Source organism: Trachurus trachurus, assembly GCF_905171665.1.
Source record: "Trachurus trachurus genome assembly, chromosome: 9".
Lineage (NCBI taxonomy): Eukaryota > Metazoa > Chordata > Actinopteri > Carangiformes > Carangidae > Trachurus > Trachurus trachurus.
The window spans coordinates 12,744,268-12,769,973 of NC_139895.1; the positions used below are offsets into that span (position 1 = coordinate 12,744,268).

General features: G+C 39.2%; 2 protein-coding genes across 5 annotated transcripts; one reads left to right on the top strand and one right to left on the bottom strand.

Annotated features, from left to right (window-relative positions):
• Positions 1-1,573: 1,573 nt before the first annotated feature.
• On the bottom strand, positions 1,574-14,347 carry ppef2a (protein phosphatase with EF-hand domain 2a). Of its 3 annotated transcripts, none has more exons than XM_083978311.1 (17): positions 14,300-14,347; positions 13,363-13,425; positions 12,625-12,752; positions 12,482-12,536; positions 12,214-12,389; positions 11,856-11,970; positions 11,415-11,461; positions 10,954-11,120; positions 10,783-10,819; positions 10,095-10,244; positions 8,927-9,262; positions 7,146-7,331; positions 6,869-7,011; positions 5,612-5,718; positions 4,616-4,782; positions 3,338-3,425; positions 1,574-1,878 (listed from the first exon to the last, which is right to left on the bottom strand). In XM_083978311.1, the coding sequence occupies exons 2-17, from the start codon at positions 13,415-13,417 to the stop codon at positions 1,625-1,627; spliced, it is 2,211 nt and encodes a 736-aa protein (XP_083834437.1). In that variant the 5' UTR covers positions 13,418-13,425; positions 14,300-14,347; the 3' UTR covers positions 1,574-1,624. The 3 variants fall into 3 exon arrangements, with proteins under 3 accessions (XP_083834437.1, XP_083834436.1, XP_083834438.1); XM_083978310.1 differs by having other exon boundaries at positions 5,612-5,721; XM_083978312.1 differs by lacking the exon at positions 14,300-14,347 and having other exon boundaries at positions 5,612-5,721; positions 13,243-13,668.
• A 1,814-nt stretch (positions 14,348-16,161) lies between these two features.
• LOC310991307 (flavin reductase (NADPH)-like) lies at positions 16,162-22,092 on the top strand. 2 transcript variants are annotated; one of them, XM_083978960.1, is made up of 6 exons: positions 16,162-16,194; positions 18,144-18,289; positions 19,618-19,819; positions 20,757-20,921; positions 21,279-21,754; positions 21,813-22,092. In XM_083978960.1, the coding sequence occupies exons 2-5, from the start codon at positions 18,155-18,157 to the stop codon at positions 21,434-21,436; spliced, it is 660 nt and encodes a 219-aa protein (XP_083835086.1). In that variant the 5' UTR covers positions 16,162-16,194; positions 18,144-18,154; the 3' UTR covers positions 21,437-21,754; positions 21,813-22,092. The 2 variants fall into 2 exon arrangements, with proteins under 2 accessions (XP_083835086.1, XP_083835087.1); XM_083978961.1 differs by having other exon boundaries at positions 16,172-16,194; positions 18,148-18,289.
• The last annotated feature ends 3,614 nt before the right edge of the window (positions 22,093-25,706 follow it).

Sequence of the window (25,706 nt, forward strand, 5' to 3'; positions counted from 1 at the left end):
ACATTATCAACAGGATGATTTAAGTCAATAGTTTTAACAATGTATGAACTGATGGTGAATAAAATTATTAGTTGTTGTTATATTGCTAAGATACCACTGAGGATCAATTAAGGCTGTTTAAATTGGTAACTGGAAATAATTGGTTATCAATTTACACCTGTACAAATTAATACTACAGATTTGACTGTAAGATGTATTTACAGTTATGTATGGCTGCATGCTCAGAAAACATACAACAAAGTTTACGTTTTACATCACAGTTGTTTAAACAATACTGAACATGGTGGGAGCTTCATTTAACAATACCACTGAATAATTAACACCATTGCTTTCTCCATATCTTAAAGGAATAATAGGACATTTTGATTATTATTCACATTAACGCCACTCTCATAAGCACGTTTCCCAAAAATATCAAACAATCCCTTACAGAAATACAGTGACTCCTCTGGGGTTAAAAGCAACATATTCTTCTAAACAATTCATCTGATACAAGTATGAGTTCCCCGTTCTGGACAAAGGTGAGGGTGGCAGTTGGCACTGATATCAAAACATCCTCAGTGCGTCCTGGATGTAACTTCATCTCCTCTGCTGCTAAGGCACCAGCAACGTTTAGTTGCAAAAATGTAGTGCTTATGATGAGCTGCACAATCATTTGTTGTTCATCATTATTTTTTTCAGTTTCTGGTACCTATAAAGTGTTGAGAAAGAGTGCAGCTATACTTTATATGGCTACACAATCGTCACATTGTAGATGCATGCAAGGCTGTTGGACATCAGCATGTCTTGAACTGAGTATCATCTGCACACTGACTCACTGAGAGCAGTCAAACATAAGATTTTTGTGTTATTGTGTATTATTTTCAAAGTGTTAAACATCACATTAAACATCTTTGCACTAACGAGTGAGAGGATTAATGATGAGTACAAAAAAACAAACAGTTCTTGTAAATTCAGATTTTGTCACTTGTAGGTTACTGTCTACTGCTTTACTGACTTACAGTAGTAAATGTACAAAAAAAAACATATTCATTTTCAGCTGTCAATCACATTTATCAGTTTTATATCCTTGTAAAAAATGAATAATGTTGGGTTTCAAAACTTTTTATTAACTGGAATTGAAATGATGATGTTTAAAAGCATCTGGAGTAAGTGTGCAGGTGTTACTCTTCCACAAGTCAGAAAAAACATTTCTGTTGTTCAAAATAATGATAAATATGGTTATAAAATGCGAACATTTGTATAATAACTGGTCACGGTGTCTAAATAAATATGAAGCCTTAATGTTTGCAACAGTTTTTTTAGCTACTCTAACACCAAAAGATACTAAATTCATGTCCATGCAGTTGTGTTTCACCCACTTCACTTCCTCTGTGGAAGAAACTGCTTCAAAAAGTGAAATGAACATTGGCTGTAAAAGCACGACGACCTCTGACCTCCCTCCTAATCCCTCGCCGTCCGCACGGCTGTTGCTCAGCTCAGCAGCTTCCTACTGTACGTCCTAATGTGCGTCATTAAAGCAGCTTGCGTCGGCTGCACCTGCGCTGCTGCTGCTGGCCGCCCCCGACGGAGCGTCTGAGCCGAAGGTCGCCCCTCTGTTTCTGTTTTTTTCAGTCCCTGCAGCTCAAATGTTGGGGTCTCCCTCCAGCTTGGTGAGGTCGGTGGCGGTGCCCATGAACATGCTGCGGCCTCGCTCCAGGCGGCTCTTCTTGTCCGTGAGGCGGAAGGCCTCCATGAACTCGTCGATGTCGATGCTGCCGTCTTGGTTGCTGTCGATAGTCACGGCCAGGTCGGAGATGGCCTCGTCCGAGATCTCCATCTTCAGGTAGACGCTGAGCAGCTTCCAGGTCTGCCGGAAGTCCTCCATGCTGATGAAGCCTGAGGAAGAGGAGGACGTTATCTGCTTTTAACTGATTCTTATTATTTTTATTGTTATAAAACATTTAATTTAATTTATTTTATTTTATTTCTTATTTATTTATTCATTTATTTTATTTTATTTCTTATTTATTTATTTATTTATTCATTTATTATTATCTTTTTTATTCTATTTTAATTCATCCATTTTTATTCTATTTTATCCTACTACATCTGTCTATTTTACTTCATTTTATCTAGTGTCTTTCTCGTCTTTATTTTATTTTATTTATTTTTTTTCAGACTTTATTTATTTGCACATATAAAATAGAACAAAACATTTACTTATCTCTCTTACTAGTAAGAAAGATACAAAAAAAGAAATGTGCAGGTGAGGTCTGAAACCCGAAAGGCTTACAACATGACCTCACCTTGATCTAACAAATAATTGAAGCACAGTAAAGAAAATATAATCGCATACCTTGTGCAAGGTAGAGCTCGTCTTCTCATTTTATCAAATTTTATCTATAAGATAGCGTTTCCCCGATGTCTCTAAAATCCAATGTTATAAAATTATTGTGTGAATGTGTATGTGAATGTACAGTGTGCGTGTCTCCCAATATGTGTTCCCTATGTTCCTTGTTTTTATCATGTGAAGCACTTTGAGCTGCCGTGGGCATGAAAAGTGCTATGCAAATAAAGCCTGATTGATTGATTGATTATAGTATGAAGTAAAAGGGATGGAAAAGGCTGAGGCACATGCTGATGGAGGGGAAAAGTGTGTGTGCACAGAAGTCGGGGGGGTGGAGAGACCAGTAGATCAGTGGGTTAATCCTGGTCTTAACTGGGAGGATTCGAGAGGCGATAACCTGCTGTGGCCTCTTTGGCAAGCTACAGGTGGATTAACAGAGGCTGGACGCCGTAGACTAGCAATCTAGATACGAGGAAACACTTCACGAACGACGGCTTCCCTGACACACTTTACTGTGAACCAGACCTCGATAGATCGTGTCTCAAGTTATCCATCAGAAGGCAAATCTTTGCTTCTGGTAGCGGATTCATTGCATTAATGTTAATGCATCTCTGGACACACACAGAATAATAACCTACTTGTTATTGAATAATAAAGTTTAGACATAAAGAGTTCAGAATGACATTAAATTATTGTTTTATTGCCACTGTATTGCTTTTTAAAAAATATCTATTTCTATTTTTGGGGGGCAAATTCATGTTTTTATATTCAACATTTCATTCATTTGTTAACAAGGTTTCACTTACATCCACTTTTGCTATGTTTTGATGTTAATACTGTAGTTCATTTCCTGTGTCATTACCTAATAAGAGGTAGATTTTGATTTTGAGGTGGATTTTCCCTCTAAGAAGGTAAGTAAGTATCCATTTAACAGTGTGGCCGGTGGTGTGTGCAGATGTTAACATGTAACTTGTTTCACTGATGATGATGATGAATCAGTGGTTTTACCCGAGTTGTCTGTGTCTACGATTCTGAAGATGGTCTCCAAGGTGGAGCGGTGGCGGTACAAAGTCTCCAGCAGACTCTGGTCAATGTGCTGCAAAGAGAGAGAAACTAAGTTAACATAATTTCATGTACAGTAAACAGCACCATAACACATTTAAAGCAGAAGTGAGTGATATATTTGTGTTAATATAAGTCTTAAATAGTTATATCTTCCGACAGCAATCACTTACATAGAGTGTTTGGTCTGAAACACGGGTCTCTCAGTCCCTCTGCTCTGCTCTGAGCCGAAGAGAAAACATTTATCGTATCCTACAGTTTTTATCCAATGAGGAGAGAGAACGGCATGCAGGGCTGTGTGTGCAGCCAAGGAACGCCGTGAATGTGGTGACGTAGCGACGAGGACTGTTATGGTGCGTTCAAGGAAACTCGTATTTTTCCGACCGTGAAGTGGTACCAGTTCGATCTGGTACGAGTTCACCGGTCGGAAGTTACGAGTGGCCGTTATAGTGACTTTCACCGGTAAAACAGGTCGGAAAAACACGAGTGGGTTGCCTGGAACGCTACAAAGTCGTAAGTTGTGACTTGAAGCTGTAATTTACGATTTCAAAAGCCTGCCTGGAACGCAGCATTAGCGAAAACGACCGGATCACTCACTTCTGCTTTAACCATAACTAAAAAAAAGGACTCAAGTCTTCACACAAACTCGACACATTATGTGTTGTTCAAAAGAATCACTGCAGCCACTGTTGTGACATCACTTCCTGTGCCTTTGGTTTAGTATCTTTTACACTCATTCATTCATGGGTCTATTTACTGTGGGAGGAAGCCAGAGAACCTGGAGAGAACAGCTTCATGCAGACACAGGGAGAACATGCAACATGCAACATGCAAACTCGAACACAGAAAGGCACTGAGCAATCGAACCCTTTGCTTCTTTGGCCCGGCACCTGATACCCACGTCTTTCTTTTGCTTCAATCGAACCCAGAATCTTGTTGTTGTGACGTAACAGTGCAAAACCACTTTACCACTACGCCACCCAGGTCACTAACAATCTCTCATATATCCCTTTTGACAAAATTTCTTAAAACTGTTCTGACAATTTTAAATCTGATCTTTGCTGTGCCCTCTTTTTTTATTTGTTTTTATTTGTTTTTACTTTATTTTATCTATTTACTTTATTATATGTAGCTGGGGTTGGGTCGGGATTATTGGGGATGAGTGAATAATGATGTTGCTCTCGTCTTTTCACTCTCTCACTTGGGTTATATTTCCACACTCACATCCATGTTGGGTCCTGCGATGGCGAGCTCGTTGAACCACTCGTTGTAGTTGACCATGCCGTCGCCGGTCTTGCAGGTGACCAGCTGACAGCGCAGCATCCTCCAGGGCAGACTGAGGCGCATCACACTCTCCACTGCAGTGGCCCAGTCGCTAAGAGACACGAAACCTGACAAGAGGAAGAAGAGGAGGAAGACGAGAACGAGGTTAATGATGTTCTCTCATGAGCAGAGAGTAATCTGTTGCACCAAAGAATAAATAACAAGAAATTTAAGTGAAGAAACGTTTGAGTTGTTTATATTGTTTAGATTTTTTAGAGTTAAGGTTAACATCAACCACCATAACTTTAAATTATAACTCCAATGAACAAATTCAAAACTTTTCTATCATGAAATCTAAAAACACAGTATTATTTTTCTGTCATATAATGTGTTTAGACACACACAGTATCCAAGATCACGTTGTTGAATGACCTGATCAACATGTCTCACTGCGAACACTGATTATAACTCTACTATATTAGGCTCTTAAGTATAAGATAGTGTAAGATAGGTAATCAATAACAAACGTGCACTGCTGTAACTTTGTTTCTTTTAAGGGTGGTGAAGTCGTGTCTGACTGCACACAGGACAAACACAGGAGACTCTGCTCTGCTGACGACGACCAAGAGAAACTCCTGAACATTTGGATGAGTGAACTATCAAACAGATCTCTCGCACATGTTTGGAGCTGATGTGTCAAAGTAAATCCTGAACAACAACAGTCTCAGCTGAGGTTTCTGTGAAACTATCAAATGTTCTGCTCCGTCCACATGTTGTTGTTGTGGATTACAAAGCTCCTCACAACTACACAAAGCACAAAGCTGCGAGCTCGTGTTTCTCCCCCTTCAGACGAGGTCCTGTGAGAACCGCACGGGGAAACTGGACGTACATGTGAGGCCTGTGATTATATTAAATAACACCCGATCCACAGAGGACTCACACAGCACAGACACACACCTGTGTTGTTGGCGTCTAACTTTCTGAAGGCACAGATGAGGTCAGACCTGTGCGCAAACAGCTGCTCCCGCAGGACTTTGAGGGCTGAGTGCTCGGTTCGCCCAACACTGCTGAGCAGGTACAATTAAAAACAGGTTAATTTACAGCATTACAGGCACATTTAAAACAGTCAGAAACACATTCATTTCCATTAAGTCATTAAAGGTCAAGAAATTCTGTTTTAAATCTGTTTAAATAGAAACAAAATAAGTTTTCATCACACATTAAGGTAAAAAAAAAACAGAACAACAACCTGCTTTTGAACTAGTTTTAAGATGCAAAAAACATATATGGAATATTAATGTACATTAACATATTTGTACATACAGATTAGTTTAATATTCGAGGAGTAGTTAATCAAGAGAGCAACATGAAAACAATTTTGATCATTGTTTCATTAATTTAAAGGAATATTTCAACTTTCCCTTATTCACATTCTGGTTGAGTGGATTGATCAGTATCAGCAGGTAGTTAGCTTAGCTTAGCACAAAGACAGGGCTGTCTCTAAAGGTAAACAAAACATCTTTCCCTTTGTTTCCAAACCTTAAGCTAAAGACAAACATGAGACTGATTTCAATCTTCTCATCTGAGTCTGTAAAGACAAGCAAATAAACACATTCCCAACAATGTCTGTGCCTGTGTTTTGGTCAAAATGAGGAATTTAAAGCCGTCACTTTCAAAGCGGAGAGTATAACCACTGACAGCATTTTTTTTTACTGTTGTAATTAATTGATACATTTTCATTTCATTTTTTTTATTTGTTCCAGCCAAGGTAATTTCATGACTTTTCCCAATAAACATACCAAAACACAACACTTTCTTATTCCTTGGTTGGAAAGGAGCAGGGAGAAGACACATAACTAACAGAAACAATCAGCAGATGAACTAGTTGTAGCACCACTACAAGGTCACCTGTGGTTACAATAAAAGGCCAGACCTCTGTAACCGACATAAGTGTGTTACTTAATGAATCATTAAGTTAAGTAAGTTTATCTAACTAACACAGATACAAAGACTACATAAGTGTGGATCTAAATCTTTTCAATGTCTTGGCTCATCAGATGACATAAGGTCTGCAGGATTAATCTAAAATAGGCAACAAAGGTTTTCCATTTACAGAAAGAGAGGACACCGTTTGCTCGATATGCTGCTGCAAAGTCTCTATTGTTTTTTCTGTTTTGTGTGTGTGTTGTCATATATACTGTAGTGTTTTTGTACCTTTGTCTCACAGTGATCTCTCTGGTGATGCTGCTGGTCTGGTACTGAATCATATAAGGCAGAAGGTCTGGACCCAGCTTCACGTAGGCGCCTCTGTTGCTTCCCACATCGTAGTAGTTAGAGGCAGAGAACAGAGTGAGGACCTACGGTAAAACAAACAGAAAGGATTCATAGATTCCTCACAGACTTGAAGGAAGCCAGCAGCCGTGTCAGTGATCTGTTCAGGTATTGATCTGTGGGGATTATTACCAGTCCGTCTGTGTGTGAGGCCCCTCACCTTACGGTTGTGACAAAACTCATAACCGTCCTGTTTGCACTCGTGGGAGCGAATGAGGAGCTGGAGGTTGTGTTTGTTCAGGAAGTCCTCGGTGACATCGGGGCCCCAGTAGCAGCCTCCGCCCCGCACCTCGTTGGGCGTGCAGCCGTCCTGGGGCATCGGGTCGCTCCACAGCAGGTCCAGGACCTGGAGGGCAAACAGGAAGTGACAGGAGGGAGATGGTTTTGAGTTTCAAAACAAAGACATCGTCGGTCACATTTATACACAATGTCTGTTCAACTGAATAAAATCAGTACATTACACGTTTCCCAGCATCACAACCACTTTTAATTGCTAATGGCACAAATATAAATCTGGAAAATCTGGGAAAAATAAATTAAGATAATCTCTAGATATTCACATTTCTACAATCTATAGTTAAAGCCTTATAATTTTACATTATATATTAGGGGTGGGAATCTTTTACTATCTCACGATTCGATTCGATTCGATTCGATTCAGATTTTTGGGGCTACGATTCGATTCGAAATCGATTTTCGATTCAAAACGATTTGATTCATAATGATCCTCATGATCTCCTCCAGTCTGCTTTGCAAGACAGAATGACTAAAGTGTCTTTTTCACATTTATTGAGCTTTAAACATTTATCCATGCTTAGATGGAATTGTTGAAACTGTTGCATAAAAGCAATGTCACATATTGCTTACGTAACAAAATTAAAAGTGCGTCTTTATAAAAAAAAAAAAATAGTGCAGTTAAACATGCTGCCTTTTAAATTCTAAGGAAATGGAGGCCGACAGCCAGCAGATTTGTTTAATTTTTTATTTTCTGAATTGTATTAAATGAGAATTGCAATTCTTATGTGAATTGATTTTTTGGCACACCTCTATTATATACGTATAAATGATTTCTTCAGTTATTTGTGTTTGCAGTGGTTTAATGCTCACAATCAGCCTGAAAGCATCATCTTACATTTCTTCCCCCCTGCGACAGGTTTGCGGTGACTGAGCATGTTTGGAGGCGAATCGTCACCGGGCTCCAGAGCCACAGATGACGAGACCACTGACTTTTACAGCCTGTGCTTAAGGTGATGACGGCCAGTTGGAAAAGTAGATTGAGCTCAGGGCCGAGGGATTAATGATGCGGTGGATTAGAGCATGTTGCAGCCCACGCAGGCAACAACAATCTGCGGCTCTCGCTCCGAGGTGAGTGGTGATTACTGATGGAGCGTTTATAAGGTTGTGACTGATTCAGTCCACTGGGGCGGAGCCAGAGCAGAAAGGCCGCGACCTCTGACCAAGATAACCTTTTTCTTTTTTTTTCTGCGATGAACGTCACTGACTAAATATCTCATGTGGGACAATTTCACAACAAATAGGCAGCACAGACAATGTAACTGTTAACATTGTGTGTCCTGTGGAGTTACAACCTCCACAATGGCAAATCTAAAATACTGTAAAATTGTCTTCGTAGATGTTTGAAACGAATAAAAACGCACTCAGTGTGTTTGCGAGACACTGTGTGTAAAATAAACGCACAATTAAGATTTTGACCAGTTATTTAACAGAAACTTAATCTTCAAAACAATCATTTAAAATATATATTCACTGCTAAAGAGACAGGGTTCAGCTTCTCAAATGTGACTTTTAAAGGGCTTATATATTAAATGATGATTTACAGTATTAGAGTGTTATGACTGAACGAATTAAGACTCCTAATTCTGGCAGCACTGATGTGACACTTTCAGAAGGTAGAAATCTCAGCATGTACTCATTCATCACCTGTTTCCATTCATTTTCACCGTTTACAGAGTCGGTCGACACGGACAGAGTGATATCTTTCTCCGATCTGGTGGTTGGCGAGTTGAAGACGGACTGTCTCTTCTTAGGGGTGTCCAGCTCGTAGTCCACCACGTTCGTTTTGAGCCGTTCGGAGAAATCCTGCAGCGAGCGATTCTGGAAGCTGCTTCGTACTCCCATAGGTTTGGGATACGTGAGGGAGGTCCGACGCTGGAGCATCCTGTTGGCGGACCAGATGTCCTCGTCTACGTCCGAGTCGATGGACGTCCCCGTTGAGATCAGGTGCTTCTTCTTCGGAGGCCTCAGCGCTGAAACGTACTGGGGAAAAAAACCAGCAGAGCAGAGATTTCAGGGAATGAATACAGGTGTACAGTAGCATGCAAAGGTTTGGTGAAAATTTCTGTTAATGTGAACAGTGAAGCAAGTGGAAGATGAAATGATCTCCAAAAGGCAAGAAGATAAACATGAAACACTCATTTGCAATATTTTAAGCAATATCAGTGTGTATTCTTTTTGTTTTCTACAGTTTTAGAGTGAAAAGGTAAAACAAAGTAGCACTCTGCAAAAGAACGGGAAACCCAGGAGACTTGAATTCTCAGATAACTTTGACCAAGGTATCAGACAAGATATTTACTATTTACACACTGGTAGTTTCCAACGGGGGGTTACTAGCTACTAACTATGCAGGGTGGACAAACCTTTGCTGCCAGCCCTTTTCCTTTTCTGTCATTTTGAAAATTAAAAAAAAATGTATATATAGTTTAATCGCTAAGGTCATAGCAGTAGGTTCGTTACCTTTATTTGTCGGTGCAAGCTATTTTTAGAACGGCGGAGTGTGAGTTTGATGAGGGAAACCAAGAAATCCCACTAGCCCCCGTAGCGTAGCTCTGAGCAGCTTGCCGCTGCGCTCTGCTGTTCTAAAAATAGCTTGCACCGACAAATAAAGGTAACAAACCTACTGCTATGACTATAGGGATTATGGCAATGGGCCAATTTGCCAAAATGTTGAACTATTCCTTTAAAATATAAAGTGAACGTGTCATCTGTAACTTTACGCCTTTTGGAGATCATTTCATCTCCCACTTGCTGAACTGTTCACATTAACAGACATTCTGAATGTGTGATTGATGCGGACTTGATGATTCCTTACATTGTGTCTGCCCAGTCGGGCCAGGAGACTGAGGTCTGTGGTGTCAGAGATCCCTCCGTGGAGGACCAGCACTTTCTGGTCGATCACCGTCGCTAACGGCAACCAGCTGAAAATCTTCTGCAGCAGCTTTAGGATCCGTTTGCCGTGCATCTGAGGAGAAACATGGAGGATTAATGGTGTAGTTTTCCTTATGTGATCAGTTCCTGCAGCTTGTGTCTCTCTAGTATTAAGATGTTATTCAAGATGCCTGGAAAATGTAAATGTGTATTTAACCCAGTTTTTTTCTTTTAATCCAATTAGTATCTGCAGGAAATTCAAACTTGTCAGTGCAGGACAGTAACGCTGAAACATTTGGGACGTCTGGGGTTGGCACCGGACCACCCCGACTCCCTGACTCATGAGAAGCCACAAACGCAGTCAGATGTCCTGCAGTCAAGTCCCAAATCCTCTTAGCTGTGAGGAGGAGTGACTAGTATTGTATTGGAAAGTAAGTCGGCCTATATCAGGCTTTAGTGGGAATGTGTTGGCAAAGGTGATTGAAACCCTTTTAATTTGCTGCTCCAAAGATAGCACGGATAATCACACATTTTGGCTCCGTGCACTAGTGGTTTGATAAGCAAGTTTACACCGAGCGGTAAACAAAGCAAGACGTGTCAGATTTGACCGGTTTTACATGATAAGAACCCACCTTGTATTTAGTCAGCACCTCCTTTGTGAAGCCGTATCTAAACCAGCCAAAGAAACAAAAGAGACAGAATACTAATCAGAAAACCAGGTTTTAATTGAACCTGATGGATTTATTTAAAGTCTGTTGACAAGTGAGACTTAAGGCGCCTCTGTCCCACATATTTTTTTTTACCTCAGGTTGACTATGTGATCCTCGTGGTTTCCCCTGTTGAGGTGGACGTCACTCGGATAGACGAGCATGAATGAAAACAGGATGAGAAGGATCTCAATGGAGTCCTTGCCTCGGTCCACGAAGTCTCCATTAAACAAATAGGGCTTCTCCAGTGACGGCATGCCATTCTGTGACAGAGATAACAACAGCAGAGTAGCTCTGCGTTAAAGGATCGTTCTCTAATCTAAATGTAAACAATATGTCAGTCACAGCACAGAAGGAGTACAGATCCAGTTTCACTCCCTCAGTGATAAACTGAGGCCCCTTAAAGCAGAAAAACACAGCCATCTTTGTTACGTTTATAAGGAAAACAGTTACGAGATATATCGAACGATACGTTATTTAAAAAAACAAGCCCAATTGCTTTAGCGAAAGAAAAATCTGGATTATTTCAGCATTAATTAAGAAGATGAGGTCCAGACCTTGTAGAAAATCAGCAGCAGGTCTTCAAGTTGGCCATGTAGGTCACCTGTAATGAAGAGGACATATGTACCGTATGTAAAAAACAAAACAAAAAGGTTTACAGCAATGAGACTTTCTCTCTAAGAAAATGGTCTCGATAAAATGTCAAACACATCTTTTTGTATGGAGATCGGTCTCAAAGGTTGAAAAACCTGCAACAAATGACATCTAATGAGATCTAGTCGTCTTATTTTAAACCCATTTTATACTGTAAAACTAAAGATATTCAATAAATGTCTAACAACTCTCAAAAAGATTCAGTTCAACGTGGGTTATTTTTAAAATTAGCGATTATTCACAATTTTTTAAAGCTGTAACCAGAGAATTTTAGATTTTTTTAAATTGATCATTTATGGTTTTAACAGTCTAAGATGACAAAGGATTTTTTTTTTCCAACTCACCACAAATAGTAATTTCTTTGCTTTGGCAGGTGGAGATGCGGTTGATGTTGGGAAGCATCCGGAGCATTTTCCATGTCTCGAGCAGGAGCTGGAGGACGTAGCGCGAGTGCAGCTGCTACTGGGAGAGAGAGTTGTTTGAGGGGGTTTCAGGTGCAAACACGCAAATGTACAGCACACTAAATAGATCTTGAAAAATAATAGATAATTATAAATATTTCATGTTATATTTTCCCTGCGATGTACAGTCGGGTGCATCACTTGTATCTATGCTTTTACCCATCACAGTGATTCAAAAAGACCTGGTTTAATGTGTTTCAGGCTGAAGCTGAAGAGCAGCACTGTTCAGCTGTGCACCTACCTTCTTCCTCCTGAAAGCCTCCACCAGCCCGACCACCTGCTCCACCGTCAGCGGGAAGGTGAGGTGAGGTCCCGAGTAAATCTCCGGCACGTCGATGTTCTTGTAGCAGAAGTGCCTCTCCCACTCTGCATCCCGACACACCTCGTTGTCTCTGAAGATGTGTGAGATCAGATTTCCTGGAGGGGACGATCAAAGATTCAGTTTTTCATGTGGGGGAATTTTTTTTTCTGAGCAATGCAGTTTGTCTACTGAAATGTTAAAATCTTACGTTCATTGCTCGATGGTGTGAAATTGTCCATGAGGTAGCCGAGGAAGTTATAAAGCTGCACAGGGGAGAGAGGTCAGGGCGTGAGTTTGTACTCAATACTGTATAGCAAAGTATTAAGAAAATTACAGGAGGTGGTTTGTCACCTTGATCTGAGCCTGTTCTCCAGAGTATTCGATGGACTGGAAGATGTGCCAGGTGTATCTCCGTCTCATCTCTGTGCGGGCAACGTACTGACGGTACCATCGCTGGATCAGGATGGCAGCTCTTATGGCTGAAGAACAGACAAGGATATCAAATATCACAACATTAGTGTGCATGTTTATCTACAGCTGTGAATGACTATCATATTCTGTCTGTTTCTTTTAATAATCTGAATAATTAATTGCAACAATATGCGATATTCTGCTGTATACCCACTGACAATACAAAGGCACAATTAGAAAAATGATGAATTGGTGAATTTTAGGACAAATTTAGTACTATTTATAGGCACACTTTTATACAATTTGTTTTTGTCAACGGATAGAAACATAATGAACTATTCATAGTTATAATGATAGTGAATAGAAGTTGCTAATTACTGCCTTTCTTTACATTTTCAACCAAATTAACATAGTTTAACTCTAAATCTAGGTTGTTTACTTGTTTTTCTGTTAAGGTTGGACATTTGACTTTTGCTCAAGGTGGTTTGAGCTTGACATTAAACAACAACAACAACAACAACAACAACACAACAACAAGGTAAGACGGGTGTGGCTTACATGTGACGGCTGCACGCAGCAGAACAGAAAGACAATAAGACAAACAGATACATTAATTACAGCACATGTAAGAGGCAGATCCATCAGTACTCTGTTGAAGCGTCTGCAGGACCACGTTACCTTTTCCAGTGTTGTGTTTGTGGAACTGGTTGGACTTTGAGACGCCACATCCCATGGCTGTTCCTGTTCAAAACACCACACAAACATAACATCATCACCACACAGAACAGAGCCAAACAGGCGCCAGTAAAAAGGTGTTGAATATGCAAAATTTAAGCAAATAATTTAGAGGCTAATGCTCTAAAAATAAATTGGGAATATGGCTTGTTGAAGTTGAACACAGGTCAGTTTCTTATTCATACACGTTTATATAATTCTGCAGAAAGTTGAGTGTAGCTCAGCACCAGCAGGAGAGCTGGAGCTGGAGCTGGAGCTGGAGGCGGTTCGACTTTGTGCCCTTTAAATCTCGTTATCTGCCGGTTCAGTCCTGACGGCTGCGATTGGCCTCAATCCTGAAGCACGGGACTTTTTTTTTTTGCTTGAATTCTACGAAGGCCTAGTCTATGTTAAGCTATCTACAAAACCAAGCTCATACAGGAAATACCTTCATGGCCTGACGTTATAGTGATGAAATGAAATTATTTAAAAGAAGGCAAACTGATTTTTTTTTTTTTTTTTTTACATGTTCCTTTGCTGTTTTGGGTAAATAAACAATTTAATTTCTGTTTATAGTTTCCAAAAACCAATAAAAGAATAAACCTTTAAATCTGAACACAGTAGATCTCATTAGATTGTATTTGTGCACAGCTTTCTTATTTCTCATTGCTGGTTTTGACCTACTTAAAGAGAACAGATGGGTGGCTTTCGTCACAGGTAAAGATATTCAACAGGAAGCCAAAATCATCCAATCAGATTAAGTGAACAATAACGCCATCTACAAGAAAATATTACCATGGATTATTTCAACCCAGCCTGTAACATGAAACTTTGAACTATGACTTGTTTTTTTCTATCTAGAGAACCACAATGAAGAGACTCAACTCAGCTGTTTACGTACGTGGTCACCTCCTCTTCCCAGTCACCAGTTCCCGAGATGTTTGGCTGTCGGTGCCTTGTGTCAGCGAGTATTCAAACAGCCATTTGCTCTGTTTCATCCTCCACTGGTCCACGCGGATCAGGTCAACAACTGCAGGATGTCAGTCAGTCCTGTCATTGTAGGAAAATACAGTAAATGACAGCAGCAGCGTGAATGTAACTGTCACCACAGAGGCGTCATGTGTGTGAATCTAACCCCCCGATCTGTGCTGCTGACGCTGGTTTAGTCTTTAGTCCCTCAGTGTGATCGCATAATCAAGGCCCCCGAGCCTCAAGTGGATTACCTGAGCTAATGACTTGATGCGACTAGACTGGTCTTTATATAGGAGGCTGCCATATAGTGCAGAGGTAAACATGTGTGGGCAAGAGACAGGTCAATGTATGCTTTTGGTTTTGGAAGAGTGTGTATGTGTGTGTGTGTGATGATGAACGCCTTCAGTGTGAAGCCAGCAGAGTCCAGTCCTCCATGTTTCATTGCAGCGGTCTGGTCTGACGCTACAGGTCTGTCCAGCTGAAACTGCATTGATGCCAGGCTGAAAGAAAAACACAAATCAACATAATTTAGTATCATCATGTCATTATTATTGTAGGCTACAGTAGCCTACTCTTCTGTCATTTTACTATTACTTTGTGACTTCTCAGTTAGTTTTCCTCAATGTGAACCCACCTAAAGGAACCATCTTGTACTTGTATGCTTGTATTTTAATCTAAAAGTCAGTATCTGGCAAGATTTATACAGTATTTCATTGCGGCTCCTTTATCCCCAATGCCATTTCCATAATCAACAAGACCAAGTAAAGGGGATCTTGAAGTGCAGATGTTACCTGTATGTATGTATTTTTATTATGTGATCATTGTTGATTTGTTTTGTCTTATGTACAGTAAGTCTTGCTGGCAAGCGTCTGTGTTTTTCTTATGTAAGTGAGACCAAAGATGAATTTCCTGCCTTGGCGGAACAATAAAGTTTTTCTAATTCTAAAAAAAAACAAACAAATCATAGTAGTTGTATTTTTCTGTGAAATTTAATTCAGACAAAATCATGGGTCCACTCTAGCTGCAAACATTTTCAACATAGAAATCTGGAAAGTCCTGAACTGTTGATAAAACTTAAATGGTAGAAACGACTATTAGGGAGACCGGGGCAAGATGAGCCACTTTTCATATTCAGGATCACTACATCAAGGCAGTTATAGTTTTGTGGCTAACTAATTATCTGCATATATTTCAGGATGTTGTGCACCCCTGCAAACAAACAGAATAAGTGTAAACATAACTGTGTCCCAAAAAAAAGTGGTCTTGTGGCACAACTTTCCCCGTTTATGGGGGTAAATTGATGGGCCAAGTGACTCTCAACTTACCCCAGATGGTGCAGTTTCATGCTAGGTTTACTGCCTCATGTTGTTAGCTCATAGGTACCACAACTCATGTATAAAACAAATTTATAATTATCTCTTTTGGTCTAACTTTAACACAATTGACTTTCAAGAGTGAAAAATGTTTACACAAATAATGTCTAACCACTTTACTCATGTGGCTCTTACCTTCACAGACTCCTTACATGAAATGATGACTTCCTCCTAAACATTTGGTCACATGCTCAATTGTTCTTATGGTTTCCTAGCAACAAGGGGTGGCTCACATTATCCCCCCTATGTTGATTTCTGTCTAAATTATAACTTGACATACCGTAATTAATTAGACATTAAAATATCCTCTTTGTTTCAGGATATCATACAAATTTAATAATTTTAAAATCAAAATGAACGTTGCTTTAAAAACACACCTGAACACTGTTGCTCTTGAACGCCTCATTCACTTTCTGGTCGGACGTGAACGCAGCAGCAGCAGCAACGTGAGGTGAGTTGTGTTTAATAATAACACCGGGGTGAATGAACGATACTATGTGTGCAACGTTAAACAGCGACCACAGCTTTTAACTGCACAATATTTAACGTTAAAATATAATATTGGTGGAAAATTTAGCTAAAATGTTTGTAGCTAGAGTGGGTTTTTTTTAATGTCCGTTGTTCCGTGTGTTAGATAACGAAAGCAAAGGGGTGTGTTGTTGCAAAACACAAACTCGAATCACGCTTGTTAACTTAGATTTCGAGATCATGACCCTCAAACTAACTAAAACGTATTAAAAGAACAAAAAACAAATGTATTTTAAGGGTTTCAGTTTGTGGTGCTGTAGTTATGTTTTTTTCCCCCCAATCTACTGCATTTATATCTCTGAGAAGAAGTAGTGCGCTCATACAGTCTGTCAGTGCGTCAATAATTATAGTAAACAGGAACAGTTAAAGGGGAATTCGGCATGTTTACATTTCCAAAATGCAAACAATTATAGGCCATATAATGCCAGTATAATGCATGGATGTATATAATGCCTCATATTTTTCAACACTGCTAACAACAACAGAAGAGAACATATCCTGCCATTTGGTGGCGGTAATGCACCATTTCCTTGAGTGTTGGGAGTCTGATTTGTGTTAGGCCTAAACTGCTTGACATTTGACATATGAATACTATACTCTGTTTTCAGTGTTTTTACTAGGCCTATTTCCTATCTGCAAAAAGTACTTTTCAAAAAATTACATTGACAGTTTGATTACACGTTTGGCTATATAGCTATAATTCTTGATTTAAGACACATAGTCCATATGACAATTGTGAAAATTAAAAGACAAACAAAGAATGAGAGGAAGTGTGTTGTACAGTACTTAACCATAAGTTACCATTGCCATTAAAATACATTTCATATGAATATACACAAACCATAAAGCAAATAAAACACATAGGGGACAGCATTTACTTAAAAAGGGTCACGCTAACAAGCCAGTGCATTTGAAGCCTGGATGTGAACTGATTAGGGCCATATGGTATAGTTAAACATTAATTGCATACTTGATAATAAATGAGATTGTGTAAGATGGGAAGTTCTCTTCTCTCCCACTTTCCCATGTATCTTGAACATAAAAACCATTTTATTAGCTACCAAGAAATACATCCTCAGAGTGGTTCTTAACCAACATCATTTGGGTTTTAGTCAGTATCCGCTTAGTATCTTCAGTGAGCATCTGACCAACAAGCTCGTCATTGTCTGGTGCTGCAGAGATAATCAGCCCGATTTGAATGCAACAAAGACACACACAGTTTGTTGTTGCTTGCGTGGTTCAGCCAGAGTTTTATCTCTGTGTGAGTCTATGAGAACACACCAGCACTTGGTAGATGGGGATCGATCTATCAATCCCAGTGATTATATCAGGCAATCATCATGGGAAAATATTGGCTTATTTTGCTGCAACTTGTATGTTTACAAAGAATACAGGTGTAAAAATGTAATGTATAACATTTGTACTCATATTAGAGGACCTGTCATGCAGTCTTAGGTTAAAAATAATGATTGCAATTAGTAAAAGTTAAGTAAGATTTTCCTGTTCCTAACTCTCAAAAGGTTTTTTTTTGTTAATTGGGCCAAAAAAAGTGTGTTTTTCTATTTTGTGGGTTTTAATTGACTAAACAACTTTCTGGACTTATTAACTATTATAAAGTATTTCAGTTTGATAAGTGATGACAATAATTCAGTGCAGCATTTTTCTGAAAATTCGTCAGATGACTAACCTAAATTTCTGAGAGGCCTTCTTTATTGCACCATGGTAATCATTTTTTTACACTTGTACTTGTGAAACAGGGAGGGAACCTCCCCGCAGTTAAGTTTGAGAGGTCAGAGCATTGAACACACGTCGTCCGTCCGGTGATCAGCTTCAGCCGTGACGCAGCTCTGTGTGTGTTTTTGTGTGTGTGAGTGAGTGCGAGGATGAAGATCGCTGTGCTGGGAGCCACTGGACAGACCGGTCAATATCTGGTCAACCAGGCGCTGCAGCAGGGTCACACGGTCACGGCCATCGTCAGGAACCCGGGAAAACTGGGCGTGCATCATGACAACCTCAAGGTAATTAATCCCTGACCGTGTGTGTGTGTATGTGTGTGTGCTGCATGACTTCAAACAGGCCATTAACTGCTGCTCATTGCATGTATGTCAAGTTTGAGTTCAAAGTTCAGCCAGTACAAAAGTCACATGATAAATGTTGTATTATGTCCTAATGAGGGTTAAATGAGGAAAAACAGACAGTGTTGAATGTTTCTGAACAGCGGCCGTGGTGGGTGTGATTCAGCGAAGGTGCTGTGCAGAGCAGATAACGTCCACTCCACTGCAGCACTCCAAAGATAGCCCTGGTTTTATCCAATAAGTTCCTTATCGTCAATAAAACCCATGAAAAAACTAACATGTTGTAAATTATACTCTGAGGAGACGGCGCTTTATTGCCCAACAGCTGTTTAATACAACAATGGGAGCCATAGTGTTGACTGCATGACGTCTTCTTTCATTACTAAGAACATGGACAATAACTTGTGAGAGTGTAAAATGCTGTTGGATACGTTATTTGATGAAGACAAGATACAATAACAGAACATAAATGCGTTAAGGGAAATGGTGCAACAAATATTAAGATACTTTTGTGTTGGGTGGAGCTTTATCGATTTGTAATTTCCATCATGTGTCATATTTTTTTATTATAAAATGATATAAATGGGATAAAAGTACAAAAAACATTGAAAAGGGAACAACCAATTGCATGTGTGTGTATATGCTAGTGCAATCATGTTTGTGTATGAGTGATTGATAGTGAGTAAATGTAGGAGATGATGGTATGGGGATTCGAGGGAGGAAAGTTAAGGATGTGAAAGAAAAAAGATAATTACTGTATAAAGAAAATTATAAGAAAGTGTAAATAATCATAAGTGATATATATTTTATTAATATGTGGAACTGGAGGAATTGTAGCCTCCTCTCACACAACAGCAACTGTTGAACAAATCTTCTTAATGGAAACACCGAAACATGTTGAGAATGAATGAGACACATCTGGAAGCAAAATAGAAAAACAAGGACACATAAAAGGACTCGTTCAGTGTGGTTTGGTTTGGTTTAGTCTGAAGTCTGAAACCAGCGTGTTTGAGGAACAGAAATTATAAATATAAACTAACACATTGTTGGTTTTGGTCTTTGCATGCAATGTGTTGATGCAATAGAGCAACTGTGGCCTTAAGCACTGATTTGAATGTGGGAGGTCTTTGTTCATCAGTTCACCAGTTACATTTGTACATCAATTATGAATTAAAAATGAAACTACAAGCATGTTAAAGTCTCTCCTTGCAGCCAAGAGTTAATACAAAGATCTATGATTAATTATTTGTCTTATTATCGTCTACTCTCAGGTGGTGGAAGCTGATATTTTCTCCGCAGACAGTCTGAAGACACATTTCAAAGGACAGGATGTGATCATGTCCTGCCTCGGCTTCCCCATCTCCTTCTTCTCGGGGGTGACGGGCTACACCCTGTCCATGAACGCCATGATCAGCGCCATGCGAGAGGCCCGGGTCAACAGGATCATCACCATGACCTCCTGGTGCACCGAACGTAAGTTCAGCAGCACACACTTGATGATGCCTTCAAGGCCTTTTCTGGTTTGTTATGAGAAAAAAAAATTATAGTCAAGTTTTTGCTTTTTATTCAACTAACTTGTGAATATTTGTTTGTACTAGTTCTTCTGGTCACGTTAATATCTAATTTTCCTATAGAGAGTTTCCTTTGGTTCTGATTTAAATCCATTACTTTCATTTTTTTGGTGGAGGAACTACTAAGTGAACCATCAGACAAGGCTGAAATGATCGCCCACATTCATCTCCACTTGTTTTGTAGCCACAAAGTCTAGTTCCAGTTTACAAAATGAAATAATTTAATGTTCATCTTCTTTGGTTTTGGACAGTTGTTCATCACAGGAAGTTCAAAGAAACAGTGTTTGAGTTTGTTTGAATGAGTTTAATTTCCTTTTTTAATGTCATGCACTAAGGAGTTTAATAATAACTCAAGGAGATAACAAGCAGATTAATTTATTATGAAACCTACAGCTAGATGCAGCTCTTCGGGAAAAAAAAAGGGTTGTTCTCAGCTTTCTTCACTGTTTCACAGTGTTTTCTTTTTTTTTTCATTGTTAGCCAGAGGAACAAGGCTGAAATGATCGTCCACATTCATCTCCACTTGTTTTGTAGCCACAAATTCTAGTTCCAGTTTGAAAAATGAAATAATTTAATGTTCATCTTTGTCCTGTACGACAGTAAGTTGGAAAATCTTTTGGTTTTGGACATTTGTTCATCACAGGAGGTTCAAAGAAACAGTGAATTAGTGTCATTTCCTTTTTTTGTTTCATGTACTATGGAGTTTAACTCAAGGAGATAAAAAGCAGATTAATTTATTATGAAACCTACAGTTAGATGCAGCTCTTGGATCATCATCATTTTTCAGTTTCACAGTGTTATCACAACTTTTCTTTTTTCTTTTTTTCCCCCGTTGTTAGCCAACTCTGGGACTCAGGCACCTTATCTCATCCGCTTCCTCCTGCTGCCGATGATCCGAAGCGTCCTCACCAACATGTTCGAGATGGAGCAGTTTCTGCAGAAGACCACCGACATCAGCTGGACCGTGGTCCGCCCACCTGGCCTCAGGAACCTGGAGGCCTCAGGTAGACGCCTCGAAAACAGAATCAAGAAGTGTCCATTTGTTTTTTAACAAGCAGGAGGAAGTCAGATTTAAGCTGGAGGAGCAGAGCTGCATCAAGTGTTTAAAGAGTTCACTGCCTTGGGATACATTTTGCCATAGTTCAAGCTCATTAGCGCGTGCTCTCATTACTTTAACCATGCTAATGAGAATGAATGGGCCTCATTTTTTTTGTAAATACCGACACTTGCCTTAAACATGTATTCAGGCGAACTGCTGTGCGCCGTCAACAACTTTAAGGAGTCAGACTGAATGAAAAATGCTGCTGTCGTAACTCCTCTCACTCTTGTTTTTTTTTTCATCTGTGTGATGACCTTTGCAGCTCAAGAGTTTCTGACCCACGAGGGATACTTTGTGCCGGACGGCAGCGGTAACCATGCGGGCAGCGCCATCGGAAGAGGAGACGTGGCTCGCTTCATGCTCTCTCTGCTCAACAGCAACGCCTGGGTCAAGAAGGGAGTCGCCATCACTACCAAATGAGGAAGAAGTACAAAAATTATTGCCTTATAAATCTATGTTTACTCACACATCTCTGGTGATATCGTGCCATGAATTGGTTTTTATACACAACAGAGGTAAATTGGACATTATTGGTGCTAAAATCTGAGGGAAAATTTGGAACAATTCATTGTTTCATCCAAACATCAAACCAAAACCCCAAAATGTTTAGTTTTACATGCCACAAAAAAGAAGTGAAAAAGAAGAAAAGCCTCATATTATTTAAGTTTAAAGCTTAAATTGGAAGAATATTTGTCATTTTTTATTGACAAATAAAAAAATGAAAGCATCATCACAATAGTTGCTGATTAATTTCCTGTTGATTGACACATCCATTAATCTCTTCAGCTCTAAACAGCAATGACTTTTTGGGGTGACGATATCTACAGTAATGTTGGAAAAGCTCTTTCAGGGTGTTTCCTTTGTTTTAGACTTCAGCAGAAAGAGTTTTCACTACAGTCATAAAAGAAACAGTCCCTAAGAAAACTGTTGATTGTACTTTTAGGGAATTATTCAGATTAATGTTGGACGTCATCACAAACAATTTCCAGTTCCTTCTGTATTGTTCTGGAGTCACTGCAGGAGTGATGGAAATGATGGACACATGGAGCCATAATTAAACTCTCATTTAAGTTGTGTTTTAAGTTTCCTTTTCAAATGTATCAGCTGTGAACAATAAGCCTAACCCTAACCCAATTAACATACAGTATAAAGAAGAAATTGCTGAAACCTAACAGAGCAGACTAAACTTAAAATGACAGCGTCATATGCAAACATATAACAAAGACATATCATATAATATGTAATAATAATGCTCTCTATTTTATGAAAATTCAACAAGTACCGGTAATCTTTCTTCTTCTTATTCTCTATGGTTATACACCTAAAATTTATTGCGTTTTATGTCATCACATCTCTATCCTCAGGTCTAACACGGCTTTTCCAGTTACAGAGGAGATACTCACGCTGATTTGAAACTCATAACTAATCTTCATGGTGAGATACTACGAGAGATAAGACAGAAAATGTTTTATTTGGAGCAAACTGGCCCCTGTAACAAAACATATATGAATGTCTATTTCCTGACCTCCACAGTGAACTAACAGACATGATTGCTTAACTGCCTTATGTGTCTTTTTATGTACTCGTTGTGTTACACTGCACTTACAGATGTAGTTATGATGTGTATGATGTGACGGCCGCCACGTGGGGGCAGTGTGATGCCATATTCAGCAGCAGGAAGTGATGGGGCAACTAGATTTACCTCCAGAAGTGTCCTATCTCTGTTGTATCTCAGACAGAAGTCAGTGTTGCGCCGTGTATTCACTGGAGTACTTTATAATATGAGAAATGCACTGTATCAGTTCCTTGAAATAAAAATAAAATATATATATCATGAAACTGACAAAGATTCATTTAATTTCAGCTTAAAGCAAAGTCTGTTCAGGGTTTTGAGGTTTTGTATATCTTGGGTTTGGTTCAAGATTAGTTCTCATTTATATACATCAAAGATCTAAAATACAAAACTTTGCACATCCTCTGCTTTATGATTATTATTATTTTTGGGATCCCGGGTTTCATCATATTGACACTGAATCACATGCATGTTGTTTGCCACACTGATGAGTTTAATTTTAGTACAAGGAAGTGCGTAGTGTGATCTGTCAAAGGTGAAACATCTGGCTGGATTTCATTCCTGTGCTCACTAGTATACTATTATATGTAGCCCACATCAAATACAAAATGCATTCACAGTGCAGAGAAAGTTCAGATATTTTGCCTCTACATAACCTTTTTCTAACGAGTTTTGCCTTTTACAGTTTGTTATGGTCGTATAAAGATATATATGACACTAGTAAAATGCTGACTGGTTCCTTGTTGAAAACAAGGTCGTGCTGATAAACAGTAAACAACAGATGAACTAAATCCTGCACAGTAAGATGTTTTGGCTGTGGGAGGTGAAGGCATTCAGAGAGAGAGAGAGAGCACATGAGAAAGAAATGCTGCAATTTAGTGCAAAGGTTAAGAGGATGTCTGAATAAAGATGATTATTTCAAGAGCTGCCGTCTTTGAAGAATTTGACAGATAATTTTGTGTGATTGAGAAATAACTACTACTTAATGTAAGTGAGGCTAAATTGGTGATAATTACATGTTGATTATCTCAGAGCAATTTCGGTGTCGGCCACTTCAAACAGATGCATCCATCGGCTGTACTGCAGATCCATGCAGGAGTGGGGTATAAACCCTGGACAGGTCTCCAGTCTATCACACAGCTGGTAAATAAAGATGAACAACTCTCACACACCTTGTGGCCAATTTAACCGGTCGGCCTCATGTGCTTGTCTTTGGACTGTGGGAGGAAAAGATCCACCAGAAAGGCCTCAAGCCCGGGCAGGAATCAAACCCAGAACCTTCTCGGTGACGGTGCTGACCACTGCAAACAAAAAACAATCAGGGTTATTTGGTAAAATGAGAATTAATTGACATATTTGTGTTGAACTGCATTTCTCAGATAAAGATGTCAACTGCAATAAATCACAGTTTGGTTAATCATCATGTAACTGTTCCCTATCATGTGTTTTATCAATGAAAATTGATTTTTATATTATTCCAGTTAAACTCTTTGCAGCATTTACCCCAGATTCACCATTAGCAGAAAACTCTCCCTTCCACTTAGGGACATCCATTATAATAGGGACTGGATAATGTTTCTCCAATTCTGCTGGAGAGACACTGGATCATGAGACAAGACGTCAGAGAAAATGTCCTCAGCGTTTACGTCTTTGCAGGTCCTGAGTTGACCCACGGAAAATGGGTTAAAGGTTACGTAAGGAGAGTTACTTTTTACTTCCAGCCAATGGAAATGGAGCAGATCGGTTGTTTCCCTGTGTTCAGGAATGCAGCGATGAGCCATATAGATGCATATTGATATTATCTTTAGCTAGCAGCCATCAGCCCAGCCCTGCACGAACAGTTTAAATAGCCTAACAATGTCAGAAAATGAGATGTGTAGACACATTCCCACCACCTATGGTTTGAACTGAGCGTAACTTTATCTTAAGGACAGGAATGAAAAGCAACACAACCAGTTGTCCAAGAATGCAATCTGATACGACTGAGAGCGTAAAGGCAAATTATGGCGAAAACAAAGTATGACTGTGTGACATCCATGTCAGAAATGATATGATAATACAGTAATAGGTAGTGTAGGAGGCTCTGGTTAATGTACAGTGGTTTACATGTTTTCTTTATATTTACCTTTAGCTGTTGCCTGTTGCTCCTAAGGCTTTGTCAAACACTGTTATTATGCACAGTCCCACTGGCTATCCATTTTCTAAATTGACCCTTGACTAACTGGATCTTTGGGGTAATGAGGTTGTAAATAATTAAAAGGGTTAAACTGCAACCTAAGGGATTTTTGTTTTAAAGCTGAGCTGTGGTTGAACAGTATACCATGTTTTTTTTTTTTTTTTATAATTAATATTCTATATTTTAAGTCATTAATCGAGTAAACATTTCAGTTTCCCAGGTATGACAGTTTGTAGTCAGCTCAGATCCCTGCTACATAACAAAACACTGAACATATTCACTGCTTTGAAAAAGTAAAAACACATGTTCTTGTACTCCGTTTGGTCAATTTGTCCAAATCAATCACTTTTTATTGACAATCATGCAACATCCATAAACATGTCAGCATTTGTCAAAACTGTACACGGAGAAGCACAAATTCAAATGTAGCTTTTATAATTTGCACATGCTTGATTTGTGATTAGTGAAATTCAGACTATTCATAATCTTATATTTTAAAAAAAAGACAAAAGAAAAAAAAAAAAAAGCACTTGTTCAAGCATCATCTCCTCTCTATAGAGATAAATATGCAGCTTTGCCAGACTGGGCTCATTGATCTTATGTGCAAAACATGAGACTGAAAACTGGCAATTAATGCTGTAAAACATTTAAATAGATACTGCTGTTGTCAAAAAAATAATTAAATACATAAGGTCATGATCACTCAGGAGAATTTCATGTTTCAGGGCCACAGTGAGTACAATGTCCTTCACAAAACAAACAAAACAAAAAAAACATACAAATGTAAAAGTTTATTTCTGTAAATGATGACGACACCATCCAGTGTTCCCCGTCCTGTGTGTGTGTGTGTGTGTGTGTGTGTGTGTGTGTGTGTGTGTGTGTGTGTGTGTGTGTGTGTGTGTGTGTGTGTGTGTGTCAGACACTAAATGGCGAGATTTGGC